Source organism: Talaromyces amestolkiae (genome assembly GCF_001896365.1).
Source record: "Talaromyces amestolkiae strain CIB chromosome Unknown scaffold8.1, whole genome shotgun sequence".
NCBI lineage: Eukaryota > Fungi > Ascomycota > Eurotiomycetes > Eurotiales > Trichocomaceae > Talaromyces > Talaromyces amestolkiae.
In genome coordinates this window covers 1,037,459-1,054,969 of record NW_024468044.1, presented here as the reverse complement: position 1 = coordinate 1,054,969, position 17,511 = coordinate 1,037,459, and the positions used below count along the sequence as shown (strand labels likewise).

Genomic DNA, 17,511 nt, shown 5'->3' with positions numbered 1-17,511 from the left:
TCGAACGTTGTTGAATTAGTGCTATCTGACATAAGCCAGAGCATGACTCGCAGAATTCAAGTCTCTGTACATACTAGTACTGTACTCTGTAGCCACTGCGTATTCCCATGTTGTTGATGACATGGAGACATAACGTGAATAAATATTATGCAGTCGGTACATATCTTGACAAATACGCGGATTGTAGGGACGATACAGTACCAAAACACTATATTGTACCACGCTAGTCTGAATACAGCTAGCGCATTCCAGTACGTGGCAGCCTGGGCAGCTCAGCCACGCACTTACTGGGGGTTGGCCTCAAAGCTCAGGCACGAAGCCGTTCTTGCCGTCACGAATGCAGATTACGTAGTGAACTCGGCCCATCTTCCTCTTCCTGGGACGGACCTCACCACTGGATTTACCACTCATTCTGTGACCTCTATTGTTTATTAGTCTATCACTCTGCTTTCAAACTAGTATTCTTCCTACACCTAGTTTCATACACACTCGCTCGCTACTATCTACAACTGACCAGTCGCCATTGCCATCGCCATCCAGCCATCCCGCTTGTCGCGCACGTCCGCTACTGACAAAGTGGCGCCTGGTGGTGCTGCCGTTCCCCGTGCCCGCCATCATCCTACCTAGCCGGCCAATTCACTGAGAGCTGGCCTCCATCTCACGACCACATTGAATAACAGTGCGCCAGAAACATCACATTCATACAACATGTCACGAGCGCTCAGGAGTGTGAAGAATGTCACAAAGGGCTATTCCTCAGTCCAAGTCAAAGTCCGCAATGGTGAGTACCGAGTTGCGCCACTCATGAGACTCTTGTTGTCTTGCTTGTTTGATAAGGTCCTGGCATAATGCATTGTATACTTGCAGTGATGTCTCTTGATACTTGATTTTTCTCATTCGACTTGGTCCAATGCCCAGCTAACCACTATATAGCCACAAGCAACGATCCTTGGGGCCCAACGGGCACGGAGATGGGCGAGATTGCTGCCCTCACATTCAACAAGTATGATCCAACGATATGCTAGTCTCACCCAGAATGCTTGCTAATCGCGGTTAGCCCCAGTGACTTTTACGAAATTGTCGACATGCTCGATAAGCGATTGAACGATAAAGGAAAGAATTGGCGCCACGTCCTAAAATCGCTCAAAGTACTCGATTACTGCCTCCACGAGGGCTCGGAACTTGTTGTCACCTGGGCCAGGAAGAATGTATATATTATCAAGACTCTCCGTGAGTTCCAGTACATCGACGACGAAGGGCGAGACGTGGGTCAGAATGGTATGTCATCAGCATTTGCAAGCTCATGTAATGGTTGATACTGATACACGATAGTTCGAGTGTCTGCCAAAGAACTCACTGCATTGATTCTTGACGAAGATCGTTTGCGCAGCGAGAGGTCCGACCGGAAGTTGTGGAAATCTCGCGTGAGTGGCATTGATGAAGGCATACAAGGATATGGTGGGTCTAGTGCAGCTGGCGGTCAACGCCCCAACCGCGACAGACGCGAGCGCAGAGGCCGTGAAGAAGATGACACAGAATATCAACTGGCGATCGAGGCTAGCAAGGCCGAAGCAGAAGAGGACCGCAAGCGACGAGAAAGAGCTGCCCGCGATGATGACGACGATGATCTTGCCAAGGCTATCAGGTTGAGTAAAGAAGAGGAAGAATTGCGAAGGCGCGAATTGGAGGAAAGCAACGCCAAATCGTTGTTTGACGATACCCCGGTGGCTGCGGCACAGCCGACTGGTTACAATCAGGGTTACCAGCAGCAACCTGCGGTCGACTGGTTCGGCAACCCTCTTGATGCTCAACAACCTTTGACGACCGGTTATCTCAATAACCAATATGCGCAACCAAACGGATATCAGCCCACCGGTCAAATCAATGCGTACGGCAATGGTTTCCAGATGCAGCCAACGGGCTACGATCCCTCTCAACAGTTTGGACAGCCCCAGAATAATTTTTATCAAAATCAGTCTCTCCAGCCTCAGCAAACAGCATTCAATAACAACAACCCGTACGGGACCAATCCCGTGTACGGGCAAGTACAACAGCCCCAGCAAGACAATTACCTACAGCCTGGCAGTCACAACCCATGGGCTACTGACAAGCAGCAAGGTCTTGATTCCCTCCGACCCATGCCTACTGGTTCAAACAATCCTTTTGCTTCAGCTATCAATCGACCAGTTTCGCAGCCTTCCCGACCTGGCCCTCCTACATTGAACACATTGGCTGAGGAGAGGGCTACTACTGCTTTCAACACCATGCCATCCGGACCTAACCCTATCGCAAACTACCAAGCACCAAACCCGATACAAGCCTCAGCAACATCTGCCAAACCCACTCGCGATGATGGCCAATACTCTCGACTCAACGCTCTACTTGCAAGCGGTGAGGGCCAAGACACCTTTGGTAACACCGGTGACTTGCGTGTCCCTGCTCATCATACCGCCCCTGGTCAATTCATCAACTCTGCGGGTCAGGGATTCGGCCCCCAACAGACCGGAAGCAACCCTTTCTTCCACCAGCAATTCACAGGCGTCCCTCAGCAGACGGGGTTTGGACAGTCGAATAACCCTTTTGGCGCTCCGGGACATCAGCAACAACAGCAGGGCGGAAGCTTGATTGATCTGTGATCTATCTGTATCGACTCGGTCTTGGTATCGAAACAGATATCAAGCGGAACTTCCATCTATTCCATCGTGACGCAGTCTTTTTTTCTATTTTCTCATGTGCGTGTATAGAGTTAACCAAATCATCCCATTCGTCATACCATCACCCCTATCTGTATTCTTTGTCCATGTCTATCTCGAGTCGCTCATTCGGAGATCTGTCCTATCTCTACTTTCTTTTCTTACTCTTTTCCATCATTGGCCTATTCCCCCCTAAATGTTTACTTTCACTACGTTCGTGATTTCGATTTCAAAATTTTCTAGTTCGTTATATCCTCCGAAAGTCGTTGAAAGCAATGATATCATTTTTTGGTTTGTTCAATAAACCGTATATCTAGTTGTCCTACCGAATTTCCGTTCGATATGAAAAAGCAGATGCCTGAATTAATTGTGTTCCAGGGAGAAGGTATTTACTACATATCTATAATACACTGAGCAGAAACAAAGCAGGTAATTGCCATACACCGACGCAACATTTACATATATACACAGAGAAAGGAAAGATTAAGCACCCTTCCCACCATGCAACGTCCTCTTCTTATGACTTATATTTCCGCGCCGAGGTCTATGAGCCCCCGAGGTAAACCGTTTCCGTTTCTCGGCCTTGCGTTTGTCGCGGATGAAGTTCCAAGTTTCGAGTGGTTGTCGGGCGGCAATGTGTTTGCCTAGGGGCGTGAAGACTTCTATCTGTGGTAGATCGTTCTGCAGCGAACTTCTTCGAGTGCGGACTTGTGCGGTTAATTCGATCCATCCGCACCCCTCGATTAGGATATCTGTCGCATAGACGCGGTATGGTAATGTGTCGAGGTTGGGCCGTATGCCGTGATCGTCCCATTTCTTCCTGATCATGCTCGGTAGATGGCTCAGCGTTACGTCCGTGGAGAGCGTGAAGGTGCCCGCTGATCGGATAGTGGTTGCTTCATCGGCTAGATGTTCGGGTTTTATTACGCTGTTGCCGCGATCGCCGCCGCCAGTGTTGTACTTTCGCACCCCGGACTGGATTTCGATTGCCTTTTCCGTGCGGGTCGTGTGCGTTTCGAGTGGGACGAAGCATGCTGCTAGCACTGTGCAATCTTCAGGGAGATCTTTGGGGGTTATGCGGACGAGGCCGCCGCCAATGAGCAGAGATTGGCGGGAGCGGATGCTGAGTTGTTCAGGGGGTTGGATGCGTTTGGTCATTATCAGGTCGGATTTGTGTTCGTCTACCATAAAATCTTGAAGTGTGCCGCGGTCGAGGCCCGGAAGGTCAATCATTTCGCCGTGCCCGCGGCCAAAAGGGATACGAATTGGTCCAACAGTCGTGCCTGGCAGACTTGAGACGACGGGGAGTGTTGGATAGAGTTCCTCGCGTGGTGCGGGAGGCAGAAGGGCGTCTGGATCCAAGTATGGTGTCGTTTCAGGCGTATGATCATTGGGAGTTTTGAGGGCATCTTCCTCTTTCCGACTTTCCAACAAATGCGCAATCTTGTCCAGATTCTTCGAGTCCTTTGGAAAACAAGACTCGATGAAACTACTCTTTCCAACGTTCGCCTTTCCGACTATCCATACACCACCACCATGCTGCCGAATCTCCTCCTTGACTTGTGTAGTCCACCACCCGCGATGAGCGCTAATCATATGTACATTGCCCAACCGCACATCTTCTCGCCTCATATCCATCTTTTTGAGAATGATCTCTCGGATACGCTTCATCAATGTATCGACCTGCTCCTTAGTCGCGGCCAACAGATCCGCACGCGTAATCACAAAGTTTATCGTAGTCATTCTTTTGCCATACTTGTATTTCTCGGTTTTGGATCTTCGATTCCGTGATCGTTGATCCTGGAGGTCGAGTGCTTCATATATATTCGGTAGAAGAGACATGGGGAAATCAGCGGCATCGATCACATGGTATACACGGTTCATACGATGGGGCGATTCGTCGAGGTAGGCAGCTATGGAGTCGATAGAAGGTGAAGGGATGGAGACACCCTTGTTGTGGTGGAGGAGATCGTGGCAGCGGTCGCAGATTTGGGTGTGTTGGGCGGTGGATTGGATGTATTCTGTAGCTGCGAGGTAGGTGCCTTCGTCTTCGAGGTCTTTTGAAGTTGTTTCTGCGCCGGTGTTAGATCGTTGACTTGACGTATTTCTGCAAGATGAATCTCACCTGTATCTAACGCTGCACTGGTAGCCCCATCGTCCGTACCCTCGCCATCTTGAGCTGAATTTTCGCGCTGCTCTTTGGCAATAGCTTGCTGCTTCTTATGCCACTGTTGCTTCGCCTTTTTGCGAGTTCGGCTATAGAAGCCCGGCTCATTTGAGTCTATCGTTTGCGCATATGCGCCGCATCCCGGGCATGATATAGGTAATGTATCTGCATGAAGAGAAACTGATGTCGGAGGTAATGGAGGAGTAACGGAGTCTTTCTCGTCGCGCAGTGTTACCGGTTGATCTTTAACAATTATCTCGGGATGATGTACTGGTGCTGGAGGAGGCTGAGGCGTTGTCGATGTATCTGTACTCGAAAATCGCGATCCTATCGCACATCGTATATTCCGTCTATTCGCATTCGGACGTAAATGAAGACTTGTTGAGCAGGAAATATTTCGCGACAATCGAGACAGAAGCTGATTTTCTCTCGAGCAGTGACAGGATTTTGATAAAGCAGGTATCCTCCTAGACAAGTGAGAATAGTAAATTGACATCATGCTACAGTCAAAATGTAAATGTGCAGAAATTGATTACTGATGGATATATTTCTGGCAAGACAAGAATAAATGATGCAGCGCGGCGTGTTTGGTGCATGCGCCCAGCCGTAAATTTTCTTAGTGGAGTCCCGATAAGCTCAATACCGATAAGGATCTACGTATCTCATCTAACAAGAACAATACTGAAATAAGGTCGATTTGCAACGGTTATTGACTGACTGCTAATAATACAATTTATTGTGTGCTAGCTCGTATTAAAAATAATATGAAACATGATTAAGTTCAGGCACGTCCTTTGCCCTTGTCTTTACCATCTTCAGCGCCCTCGTCTTCATCACTGCTCATAAACTCATCGTCGTCGTCGAATCCTATAAATCTCCGCGATGTAGCGGGCTTAGAAGAAGACGGGGCCGGAGCAGAACTCTCTGGCTTATCCTCATCCTCATCCTCCGCACTCTCGCTCTCATCCTCTTGACTAGAGTTTCCCTCGCTGGCACTCGTACTCGACCCACCCATAATAGCATCGCGCAAACTATCATTCCAGCCACCATCCTTCATTGCAGCAAGAACAGCTTCGCGCGCCTTCTCGCTCATTTCTTCTCTGTCTTCCATCCACTGTCCATCCAAGCGATTCTTCCCACCACCATTTTTGATTTCTTCAGTACGCTTTTCGGCCATCTCAACTATAGCCTCCCATCTCCGTCGTCGTTCTTCTTTCTCTTTCTTGTCCATTTCGGGTTTCACAGCTAGGTATTCGGCGAGAGCCTTGGCCTCGTTGACGGTGCGAAGACGTCGCCCATCGAGGTTGCGGTTTGAGCCGTTATTTTCGCCTTGGTTGCGCTTGCGTTTGCTGGACATGCGACCACCAGCGGCACGGAGCTGAGAGCCGAAACCACCTTTTCCACCTCGCAGAGGCACGGATAGACGAAGAGGTAGCAGATTATACTCGGACAATGCATTCTGACTGGTTGAGAAAAGAGATGATATGGGTAGTGAAGACTCTGGCAAAAGCTGTTTGTTCCCGATTGTTGTAAGTGTGAGATTCGCCGCGCTGCGCTTTAGTGATTCTGGTAGATAGTGCTCGATTCTTTCTGTGAGATCGGTGACGGTTGATGTAATCGGAAGTGAGAATGAGAGGGTCGGTGGCAGCGCCAGTCCTGGAAAGGACGACAGAAGAATGTTGATTTGTTGCGCCATTATATGACTCTTGTCTTGAATATACTGGGGGGATATTAGCGACAAAATTGAAGTCGAACAGTGAAGTTGATATCAGATACAAAGATCCACTGAGGCGATGGCGGCTGCGGAGGCTGGGCGGAGACTGCATATTATTCACGTGACTCATCACGCGCTAGACTATTCCAGATTAGTGCTGCGATTAGGGCTTGCCCTCGCCGCAACTCCATCCGCACTTTTACCCAACGGGAAATTTGAGATCGACTTGACTGTACAACCAACCAACGCAATCACTTCAACCAGCATAGTCAGAGCGATTCCACGAATAGCTCCAGGAACTCGCGACAATGTATGTATATCTTGGTATCTCACAAGCTTACGATTATGCAAATGCTAATTCATGAGCAGGCTTATTCCCAAGGCCGACCGCAAGAAGATCCACGAGTACCTCTTCCGTGGTATGTATCAATCGAAACACCGCAATTCGCTCTGTTAGGGAATAGTTTCTGACAATGAACAGAGGGTGTGCTCGTGGCCAAGAAGGACTTCAACCTTCCCAAGCATGGAGAAATTGACACCAAGAACCTTTACGTAAGTTCTCGAAAGCGACAAAAGTGCGATACGAATAGGGAATGCGAATACTTACGAACAATAAACAGGTCATCAAGGCTCTTCAGTCTCTAGACTCCCGTGGATATGTCAAGACCCGTTTCTCCTGGCAATACTACTACTACACCCTCACCCCCGAGGGTCTCGACTACCTCCGCGAATGGCTCCACGTCCCCGCCGAGATTGTCCCTGCTACTCACATCAAGCAGCAGCGCTCTCACGCTCCTCCCCGCGGTATGCTCGGTGGCGAGGAACGCGAGCGCCGCCCCGGTGGCCGTGGTGGTCCTCGTGGTGACCGCGATGGCGGTTACCGTCGCCGTGAGGAAGGCAAGGAGGGTGGTGCCCCTGGTGAATTCGCTCCTACTTTCCGTGGTGGATTCGGCCGTGGGCGCGGTGCTGCTCCTCCCTCTTAAGCTTGCTACAAAAACGGGATTGTCTGATGGACCATTCTCTTGCGGCAGTGTCTCTCATTCATCGAAAGTTTGTTCTTTGTTGAATGGTTGAAGGGGAAAAAACAAATTCAAAAAATGGAAATCGGGACGTGTGACGCTTTTATGTTTACAGTTTTCACCTCGAAAGGCTAGAATAATGGCAGCTTCATGACCCCAAATTTCTTGACCTAGGCTATAAGCTCCGAATTAGGCTGTATCAGTTTCTAAGCCTTGTCTTACAGTACGTATCGATAGCTATGTAAAGAAGAGGCTCTCGGTCACCAAAAGTCGGCCAGCAAAACCACGACTGGAAGATATACTAATGCTTACATCCCCATTTCACGAAACATCCAAGTCGGTCTGCTCAAAATGATCCGAAAAGCAAATAGCCATCGCATATCATACGCACACTCCAGTCTTTTCATTCCTCCACTTGGTCAGGAAAAGTAGTACGCACATCACCTCGCCGATTATCCTTTTTGCTGCGGACTGATAGCCTTTGCTTCCAAAAGTTTCGTAAGCTTGGTTGGCGTTCCAAAGTATTCTCGCCTTGTTTGGTTAAACGCTGTTGACGAACAGTACCGGAGTCATGCAATTTCATGGTAGAGTCAACAGCACTAGTGGCCTCAGTGTGGATTTGCTGTGGAACCGGAAGGTGTCGAGTGTCTCCTATCGGCGTGTTGGCAAAGTATCGGGCGAACAAGTCGAACGGGGCCTCTTCAAAATTCCGAAATTCAAACAGACGACTCTTGTGGATGTTGAGATAAGAACTATCATGAAACGCTTCAATGATTCGTCCCTGTCTACCCATGAAAGAGAAGACCAGGAGCTGAGGAAAAGTAGAGTGTGGTTAGCCTAGTCTTGATTGTTGGAAGCTGTCGACTTACTGGGAAGACAACGTGTTTCTCTAGCTCGCGAAGTTTGAGTTGGCCTTTCATAGCCATTAGGATCTGAAGTACCTCTCCTTTGAAAAGCTCGTGTCCGTTCTCGCAATCAATCTTCAAGCCAAACATGAAATGCGATATTTCTTCTTCTTCGTAACCTGGATATCGGTCTAAGAAAAACGCTCTCAGACACGGTGGTTCCGTTACAAGGTCGTCAAATACGTAGTCATCATTGTCTTTGTCAGTTTCAAAGTCGAAGGGACCTCTGAGATCATGTCAGCAGAAATTTCTCCAAAATTATGGTGATTAACCCAAGTAGAAGACTCTTACTCTTGAAACCCCCATCCTGAGAGACCACCAAGGGTCGGCTTGAAGCAACTTCCGTTTATAGGGATGTCAGGCCTGTCATGACCGTCCACGAACCAAGCGAATTGGGTCGTCAGGTCATCGGCAAGATTAATGGCGGAGGATTTGCCAGGCGGTATCTTGAAAAAATTGTGAAGGCTGTTGTGAAAAGTCCTTTCTTCTTTCTCACCGAGGGGGTAACGCTTGTAGAGTTCTTGACTCAAAGGCGCAAAAAATGACAGCTGTTTCGAGTTGGAGCTTCCAGCGTCCTGATCATCTATTTCCAAGTCGTAGACTCGCACTGCAAGTTTCGCGATCTGCTGGCCATCCAGGACTGTAACATCCATGCTGTCAACCGCCTCATACAATTCTTCGATGGCTTTTTCGACCTTCGATCTCTCCAACCGGGACTGACGTCCAGAATGGAATATCTTGAGCGGCATGACGAACGATTTGTGGAGGAATGATAGTGTTGAGAGGGTGAGAGAGAGTAAAAGAGGTGAATCGAGAGAGACGAGGCTGATAGGTAGGTGGGTGATGGCTCTACGTGGGACAGGGCGAAGGCGGTCCGCACGTCATAAGCTCAGGCAACAGCCACACTTCTGTTTGTTTGTAGCCTTCAATTTTAGTTTTTTTTGTGCGGTGATTCCCGCTTAAATGAAAGCCTACGATATCTGGCTGTTGCTCTTATACTAGAGTCAGTCTTAGCCTGGGACAAAAGGTTCCTCTCTATGCCATTTTCCCAATTTGGCAGTTGTACGATATTGGATACGACTGAATGTGATGACACCTACCCAAGAACCCTTTATACCATTCTTTTTTTGATAGTAACTTCCTAGGTAGCCAATTCTCTGGGTTTGATATCCGATATCATGAATTTAAAAAACATTCAGTCCTGCTGCACGGGCTCCTTGTATCATGATAGCAAGAAGGAGCTCACAGAGCTTCTTCAAGCTCTCCTTGTCGGTGATGTCCCATGGTCCGCAGACTTGGATGCAGAGATATCCACCCTTACTCGTCCCATTAATGTAGCCCCTATAGTCCCCTACTGGCCTTGCGAAAAGGAGGTGAGCTTGATGTCGTTGTAGTGAAAGGGCGAACCGACTACAGCTCAGTAAGTAAGTTGTTTTCGCTAACGTAAAACAGAGGAATGAAGAAACTTACTAGCCATTCAGGTCTGGTAGGAGATGTTCATCGGAGTTTTTGAACCATGCTACTATCTCGGCAGCTTCTTGCATCTGGAGCTTTTTAAGGATTTTGCCACGGATCTCCGGTTTGACCTCTACGATCGCCTGCGCGACCATGGCATCGCGGGCGTATAAAACCCCGTCAGTCATCGCTTTGAAAGATCGTTTATCGTCGAATCGCGCCTCAAAATCTAGACGCATGAGCGCCCATTTCGATGGATTGTCCTTGATCATGCTCGCGAGAGCCTTCAGCAGCAACAGGCAGTCGGCATTTACAATACTCTCATCAGCACAAATTGGGTATTCCTGAGCGTTGACCGTCATCTGTGGTATGGTATTTGGGATTGCCCCTGCTGCTTGACCAGAGCTTTCAGACTGTGTCATTGAGGGTCTTTGTCTTTTTGAGGCCATGGACCCTTGAGCGTTTCTTGATGGCGAAAGAGCTCTTTTCCTGTCGTGTGAAGGATCTTCCAATTTGTTCTTCTGAAACTTCGTGATGGCGATATCCTGCAGAAATTGAAGAAAAGGGATCCAGTGGTACGGAGAATCTATGGAGTGGTGGTCGAGATTGTCAACGTCCTTCAATCCCGCTCCGACAACTTGTAGCATGTTGGCATAGGCCTTGCAACCGCTTAGAATCATTACCGCCAACGCCTTAGCGTTTTCCAGCTTCAGTTCATTCTTCAAGAAGTCCTTAAACTCGATCTTGGGCTTCATTATGCGAGGGAAGTACGCCCTGAAAAGGGCATACTGGCGATCGGTGACCTCAGATCCAGACTTCAAGATAGTGGGATCGATTGTGTGCAATGTTTCTTTCAAGGCTATTCCATTTTCCAGCCATTGAAAATCTGCTGGACGTTCTGGAAATCTGTACCGGGTGGAACGACGCATGGTCTTTGGGGTTGTCAACTGAGGGGCCATAGAGATATGGATCAGTCTTAGCTTTCACAGGTTAACAAAATGATTCTTCCCTCTTTTTGCTTCAAGGTAAGCGCACTGCAAGAAGCTGACAAGGTGAACGTACGGATGGTTGAGAGACAAGGATGATGGGATAGAATGAGGGTAAATAGTAGAAGAAGAAAAAGACGGGAGAATCAATCAGGACTTCAACAGCCTTATACCTGAGTGAAATTTGCAGTTTGCATCTGATAAGTGCCTAATAAGGCAAAGCGCAATATCATTGGGGCGAACAGCATGTTGTGTCAAACAGTCTGGGGCTGGGAAACTGCAAGCCATAAGACTAGAAAAAAGCCAAACGCTGTCATTTTGCAATATTGCAAACAGCAGAAGCTCCTGAGTGACCTCATTGGCTGAGTTCAAGTTTCCCATGCATACATCAAAGAGAAATGACGGGATTCCCCGCGTGTGGTAGGCGGTGCCTGGTCATACATAGTGTTGATCTAGGCGAGGACATATATATGCCCTCGCCTACGTGCATATAGTGTAGATGGATGCCTCAACACAGACAGTTATGAGTCCTCATCAAGAACTGTCGGAAATGGGCTCCGTTTGGCCAGTGACGCCTCCTGTCTACCCCAGAGCTACCTAGCTTTTATTTGGAACTACGTATCAGGCGATATATCAACACTCATTTCTGTTCTTAATAGAAAGAGCAATAATGCTGTTGATGGTGCAAACAGCTAGGACAGTGCAGGGCATGTGACTCCGTGTCAAACGCTGGTACCTTATATCCCGGGCAAATTGTTGGCTAGCTTTCCAAAAAGCTATGGTATTGCTAGTGGACAGTCTGGGAGAAAGATATGTTACCCCATTCCTGGTCAGCCGCCTTAAACAAACGACCATACAAGGAGTGACCAGATCCCTCGTGGCACTCATCATTCTCCACAAGGGGGAAAGTGCGGAACAAACGAGTCACCGACAATTGCATTTACATTACATGATTATCTGACCACCTCAAAGACTGAATTGTATCGAATCTACAATGAAGCCACCCTACACGGGGGATACATTCGATGAGCGGTTTGAACGATTGATAATTACCAAGAATCTATCTAACCCTGTCTCTAACGTACATACTCCACTCTTCTCACTTCAGTCACATCAATTCCTGAGCAATAGCCCTCTTACTGGTATAATCAGTTGGTCCCTTGTGTCGATGAAAAACACTGTCCCTCTTGCGCTTCAGTCCAGGTGGCACCGAAGTAATTAGAACTTTGATGGATCGTCTTTTTGGCGAATCGTTGGTATGGATCTTTGGATGCTCTTTACGGATATCAGTCTCGACATTTGAGTCCACTTCACTGCAGTTCGGCTGCGTTGATATTTGCTTCAGGAGCCCTTTTGTGTTCCCTATTGGCGTATTGGCGACATACCGGACGAACAAATCCAGAGTGGTGATCGTAGAGTTCCGAAATGAAAACAATCGGCTCTTGCGAATGACGAAACGTTGTCCATCGTAATAAGCCTGGATGACACGTCCATACTCACCCATGAATGAAAAGAGCATAATCTGCGAGCATATATCGTCTAATCGGACTAGGTCTTCGCGTGAGGAACTCTTCTAACTTACAGGAAAGACAACGTGCTTCTTCAACCGACGATCCTGGAAACAACCCTTCATAGCTGCCAAAATTGCAAGCGCCTCTACTCGAAGAAGCTTCTCCTCTTTTTTCAAATCAATGCTGATGGTGACCATGAAATGTGGCTTTATTTCTGTATCGGCATTTGGAAATCTCCTCCAGTGTCCCTGGTACCTAGTTTCTGGTATCGTTTTTCGACTGTTGAATATGTGATGAAAATAGTTCACGTCGATGCCGTAATCATAGAGGCTACTGGATGATGTCAGCAGCAAATTCACCGTTTATATAAGTCAATGAAGAAAAAAGCTTCTTACTGTTGAAAAAGCCATCCGGTGAGGCTACCAAGAGTTGACATGAACCCGTATTCATCTCTAGGAATTTCATTCCTGTGTGCACAATTCACGAACCAGGCAAGGTCCGAACTGAGACCATCGGCGATAGCGATAGTACTCAAACCTGGATAAGGTTCGCCTAAAGTCTCAATTGTCTCGGAGGCGTCGTCCTTCTCGAAGATGGTGTAACCGTTGTAGACTTCATCGCTCATGGGTTTGAAGAACGAGAGCAGTTCTGTTGTGTTATTTTGGCTTTCCTGACTAGTCATGTCTAACTCGGAAATGCTTATTGGCAGCTCTGTAATATGCTGGTCTTCTAAGACTGACTCAGAAGTGTTGTCAATCTTTTGGTATAAGTCTTCGATGGTTTGTTCGACCAAATTTCTGTCTGGGTCGCCGATAACTTCTTCGAGTGATTCTCTGTCTGAGTTGTCGATAGTCTCTTCGGCCGACTTTCTGTCTGAGCCAAAGGACAGACGGGTAAAGAAATTTGATTTCTTCATGCTCAAACGTGGTGATTGATCTGGAGTAGGATGGAAATGCTGAGAGGTTGAGAGTGAGTGAAAAGGGAAAGGAAAGCTGAGGATGATGTAGATAGTTTAAGTGAGGGAGGGTTAGGGCGGTCGGCCATCCGGGCAACCTCCGCAGCTTTGTTTGTTTGTACGATGCGATAAAGGGATGTTCTACGGGACTTTCCACTTCAATAGATACTGCGAAAGACTCTGGGTAATATCAACTACGTTTATTGACTGTATATTAAATCATCGCTCAATTTTCCTGGGTCAGAAAGTACCATTTTATGTCTTTTCCTAAATAGGAAAGTCGATACCTAATTAGGCAAGCGTATTGTTTCAACCATCTCCGAAAGATGTTGACTTTTTTAGATACGAGGACTACTCTGTAGTAAGTAGGTAGTCTTCTCGTAAACACTGATGAGTTTAGTCTAAGGTCGGACAACTTATTGTGAGTTAAAAGTAATCCTTTATGTGACACAACTCGTAAGAATCCCAATAAGGCAAAATGTCTTTCTTCCAATATCTACAAGTCAACCGTACCAATCCTGCTAATAGCATGACTGGATCCATGGATGTTTGCTTGAGACTATCACAACTACATTACTTTCTATCTTGTTCCTATGTAGTATCAACCTATCAAACACCTTTGTACATATCAAAAGGGCATTCTAGAACATTTGACTAAGATTCAAACGCTGCCAGTCTGTACCAGGCTAGTCAAACATAATCTCATATCAATTCATAAACTCTGGACCTTGCAAAGTACGTGACAAATAGGAACAGCCTCAACTTTGTTGACAGGCAAATGCATACAATACATGTAGGATATGGATATCACCGTCAGTCTTCAGTAACATGGCACTTGTAGAATCTATCTACGACAATTATAGTGAATTAAACAGAGTCAGGTAAACAGATGGAAAGCTAGAGAGTGCTCATGAACAAAGGACAGCCTTGTCATTGGGCGTACATTTAGACATGGATATTTCCGCCATTTCATCGATATGTGTGGGCAACATGGCATCCATTGAGTCAAAGGCAAACAAAACCCATCCTTATATGAGTCTTTCCAGCTTGATACTGAGGGTAGTAGGCTCTTACTTGCTCTCTACAGGTATTCTCCAACCATGCATCCTGGCTACTCATCCTCTGTGTCCTTTTTCTATTCTTGTATGCTCATCAGAGTTTGATACTCAGTATTTCTGAACCTCTTCTCTTCATCTCTAGTGCTCGTAAGAGTCAAATAATTAATTCCGCTGAGTCTCCTATTCATTTTTGTGGTACACCTCAAACTCCTTTTGTTCGTCGACGACGATAATTACCAGCAACAATTATCATGACCAAGGACGACCAGGATGCTGATTTCCATATCCCAAGCGAGCCAGAAGGCTTCAAAAACTTACTCAAAGGAGTTTCCCTTAAGAATACCATTCATGAACTGCACACATCCGAACTCGACTCCGGCTCGGACGTAACAAATGAACAATTCGCTCTGCTTCGAGCATATTATCCACCTTACGTGAAACGGACAGCATTCGGAAAATACTGCAAAAAGGAACTCGATCTAATGAAAGCCCGAGCCTCTGCCAGAGAGCTTCTCGATGCTTCTCTATCATATGGTAATATGCTTCGCGTGGTAGGAAATCCCCTAACAGATATCGATAGTTACAGGAGGGCCTCAATTATCCAAACGCCTTTGTCCGCTTCCTCCAACAGCTTCGTGGTTTATCCCTTACTAAAGCGGATAAAAAAGCCATGGAGGACCCCGCGGAACCCAGACCTGATGCTAGGCGGAAAGCTCAGTCACCACCTGCGGAGCGCATCGAGACCAAATCAAGGAGAAGACGTGCGGCTAGAATTGTAAGATATTTTGAGGATATTCTCAGTCAAGAAGGGGATGAAATGAGTGAAACAAGCAATGGCAGCCAAGATAGGAATGTTGAGTCAAGAAAAATGGCAAGCAATCCAGATGGCCATCCGCAATGCGCGGATGAGTCTATTGTAAACGCGTGCTGTATCAACCTTTTGGAGACCCTCGCACAGCTCATTCCGTCCAAAAGATCAAACTGGACACTGGCCCGGCTAAGCTTCACAGCTGAATTCGAAAGGGGAGAATACACGGCAATAACGGATGGTGCATTATACACTAAAGACAAGCACATTGTGCAAGCCATAGTGGAGGTCAAACCGCACATTCGTTCATCAATTTTGACAAAAGTCGAGAAACAGGAGGCATCAGAAATAGTCGCCTGGATGAAGAAATCCAACGGTGATGGATTACCACAACTAGGTGGACAGTGAGTTCACCCCATTTTGTTATGTGTACTTGAGATACTGACTACGCACGCTTTAGTCGGCTTCTTGTCGGCCAGAACCAGCATGAGGTTTATCTCATGTTTGCGAAGCCAGACGAAGAATACCAAGCATACCTCGATTCATCCCACAATGTGAAGAACGACCAAGGTTTTCTTTCAATACAGGCCTGTGGGCCTTGGTCGCTCACAGATAGGGGGGAAGATCTTGATGAACTTTGCGAAATTCTTCTCGCAATTATCATACGAGCATCTGCTGAGGTGGTCTGACTACCTTGTAGTTGCTGCAGCGCCGCCGATGTCCTCGATAGAGCGGGAAGGCTCTTAAATATGATTCTGCCATTGTGGAGGAGAAGCCTGAGACGTTAAAGGAGTTATAACTGTAGCAAAACAGCGAGGATCACGGTCAACTATGCTTGAGTACTAGCAATCAGTCCCAAGCCCATTGCGAAGCGACCTGGACAAAAGAGCCACTATTTCGACTCATCATACGACAATAAAAGACTTTTATTTTACTATCCCAAATTCTCTTGAAGGATATCTGTTTCCACGGTGTCGAAGCCAACAATAGAATGGATATCTCCATACAGGTCTGTGGACCTGAGAAATCTGGGAGACAAGAAAAGCCGAAGAAGCTCTGTGAGGTCATTTGCCAGACTAAGATCGGAAGATGCAATATTTTCGATATTCATGTAATATTTAGTAACTAATATTGCAGCCCAAATCCGCAAAAAAAGGAAAACACCAAATGGGCATCATAAAGCCAAAAGCAAGAGGGTATCATGCATGATCCAGCGTTTTCTTGATGGAGAGACCGTCTACGGAAAAGAGTAACTCATTGGCTCGCTCTTCTTGTTGTTTTGATATTTCAAATGGCCCAGTGGGTGCTCTTTTGAACCCGTTTCCTTGACTCTTAGCGCTTGGTCGGGTTGTTCTACCGGCAGACCGTTGAGATGATTAGCTGAATCTGGTCGAATGGCGTTGGTCTTGCTGGTTGAAGAGACTACAGACTCGATCGACGGGCTCAGGATTTGCTGTGTGAATCGTCTTGTCTGTCCTACCGGCTTATTGGCGACGTATCGAGCGAGTAGATCCATGGGGGCAGTTGCCGAGTCTCGGAATGCGAAAAGTTGACTCTTGCGAATGACGAGTTCTTGTCCATCATAATAAGACTGGATTATTCGTGCCTGTCTGCCCATAAAGGAGAAGATCATGATCTAGAAAAAGGCATTATTTGATTAGTCTAGGTCTTTTTGAATGGGGCCCTTTTCTCACTTACAGGAAAGATGATATGGTCTCTTAGATGGGGATATGTAAGGCGTCCTTTCATAGCTGCAAGGATTGTGAGTACTTCCACTCGAAGAAGTCCTTCCTCGCCATCACAGTCAAGCATCAAAGTAACTATGAGATGTGGCTTGTATTTTGTATCAGCATTTGGAAATCTCCTCCAGTATCCCGCATACTCAGTTCGTGGTTTTGTTCCTCGATTGTTGAATATCGTGTCAGAGCAGCTCACGGGAACACCATAGTCGTAAAAGCTGCTTTAATTATATCATCACAAGTTAGCCACCATCGTATTGATTCAGTGAGACCGGACATTCTTACTCTTGATGAAGCCATCCGGTCAAGGAACCAAGGCTTCTCTCGTGACCATGTTCACTCTTGGGAATTCCAGCTCTGTGTGCACCATTAACAATCCAAACGAGGCTGGTACACAAACAATAGGCAATCCTGAGAGCAGAAATGCCGCAAGGTGGCTTATCCAAGAGCCCTTTGTAGCCCTTTAGCCTAAATTTAGCTTCTCTAGTCGCAACGATGCGA

At 47.0% G+C, this 17,511-nt stretch overlaps 7 protein-coding genes across 7 annotated transcripts; 3 read left to right on the top strand and 4 right to left on the bottom strand.

Annotated features, from left to right (window-relative positions):
- Positions 1–708: 708 nt before the first annotated feature.
- BHQ10_004912 (uncharacterized protein) lies at positions 709–2,636 on the top strand (the record flags this gene model as incomplete). The annotated part of the gene is made up of 4 exons (XM_040877330.1): positions 709–781; positions 934–1,003; positions 1,058–1,278; positions 1,333–2,636. The coding sequence occupies 4 exons, from the start codon at positions 709–711 to the stop codon at positions 2,634–2,636; spliced, it is 1,668 nt and encodes a 555-aa protein (XP_040733416.1).
- A 540-nt stretch (positions 2,637–3,176) lies between these two features.
- BHQ10_004911 (uncharacterized protein) lies at positions 3,177–6,556 on the bottom strand (the record flags this gene model as incomplete). Its single annotated transcript, XM_040877329.1, has 3 exons — positions 3,177–4,765; positions 4,819–4,974; positions 5,650–6,556. The coding sequence occupies 3 exons, from the start codon at positions 6,554–6,556 to the stop codon at positions 3,177–3,179; spliced, it is 2,652 nt and encodes an 883-aa protein (XP_040733415.1).
- Positions 6,557–6,935: 379 nt separating this feature from the next.
- BHQ10_004910 (uncharacterized protein) lies at positions 6,936–7,557 on the top strand (the record flags this gene model as incomplete). Its single annotated transcript, XM_040877328.1, has 3 exons — positions 6,936–6,993; positions 7,056–7,126; positions 7,195–7,557. The coding sequence occupies 3 exons, from the start codon at positions 6,936–6,938 to the stop codon at positions 7,555–7,557; spliced, it is 492 nt and encodes a 163-aa protein (XP_040733414.1).
- Positions 7,558–7,996: 439 nt separating this feature from the next.
- Positions 7,997–9,247, bottom strand: BHQ10_004909 (uncharacterized protein; the record flags this gene model as incomplete). Its single annotated transcript, XM_040877326.1, has 3 exons — positions 7,997–8,404; positions 8,463–8,724; positions 8,790–9,247. The coding sequence occupies 3 exons, from the start codon at positions 9,245–9,247 to the stop codon at positions 7,997–7,999; spliced, it is 1,128 nt and encodes a 375-aa protein (XP_040733413.1).
- A 435-nt stretch (positions 9,248–9,682) lies between these two features.
- Positions 9,683–10,882, bottom strand: BHQ10_004908 (uncharacterized protein; the record flags this gene model as incomplete). The annotated part of the gene is made up of 2 exons (XM_040877325.1): positions 9,683–9,908; positions 9,969–10,882. The coding sequence occupies 2 exons, from the start codon at positions 10,880–10,882 to the stop codon at positions 9,683–9,685; spliced, it is 1,140 nt and encodes a 379-aa protein (XP_040733412.1).
- A 1,165-nt stretch (positions 10,883–12,047) lies between these two features.
- Positions 12,048–13,366, bottom strand: BHQ10_004907 (uncharacterized protein; the record flags this gene model as incomplete). The annotated part of the gene is made up of 3 exons (XM_040877324.1): positions 12,048–12,461; positions 12,522–12,783; positions 12,846–13,366. The coding sequence occupies 3 exons, from the start codon at positions 13,364–13,366 to the stop codon at positions 12,048–12,050; spliced, it is 1,197 nt and encodes a 398-aa protein (XP_040733411.1).
- A 1,348-nt stretch (positions 13,367–14,714) lies between these two features.
- On the top strand, positions 14,715–15,960 carry BHQ10_004906 (uncharacterized protein; the record flags this gene model as incomplete). The annotated part of the gene is made up of 3 exons (XM_040877323.1): positions 14,715–15,014; positions 15,050–15,675; positions 15,732–15,960. 3 exons carry the CDS (start codon positions 14,715–14,717, stop codon positions 15,958–15,960), a joined length of 1,155 nt encoding a protein of 384 aa, XP_040733410.1.
- Between the last annotated feature and the right edge of the window lie 1,551 nt (positions 15,961–17,511).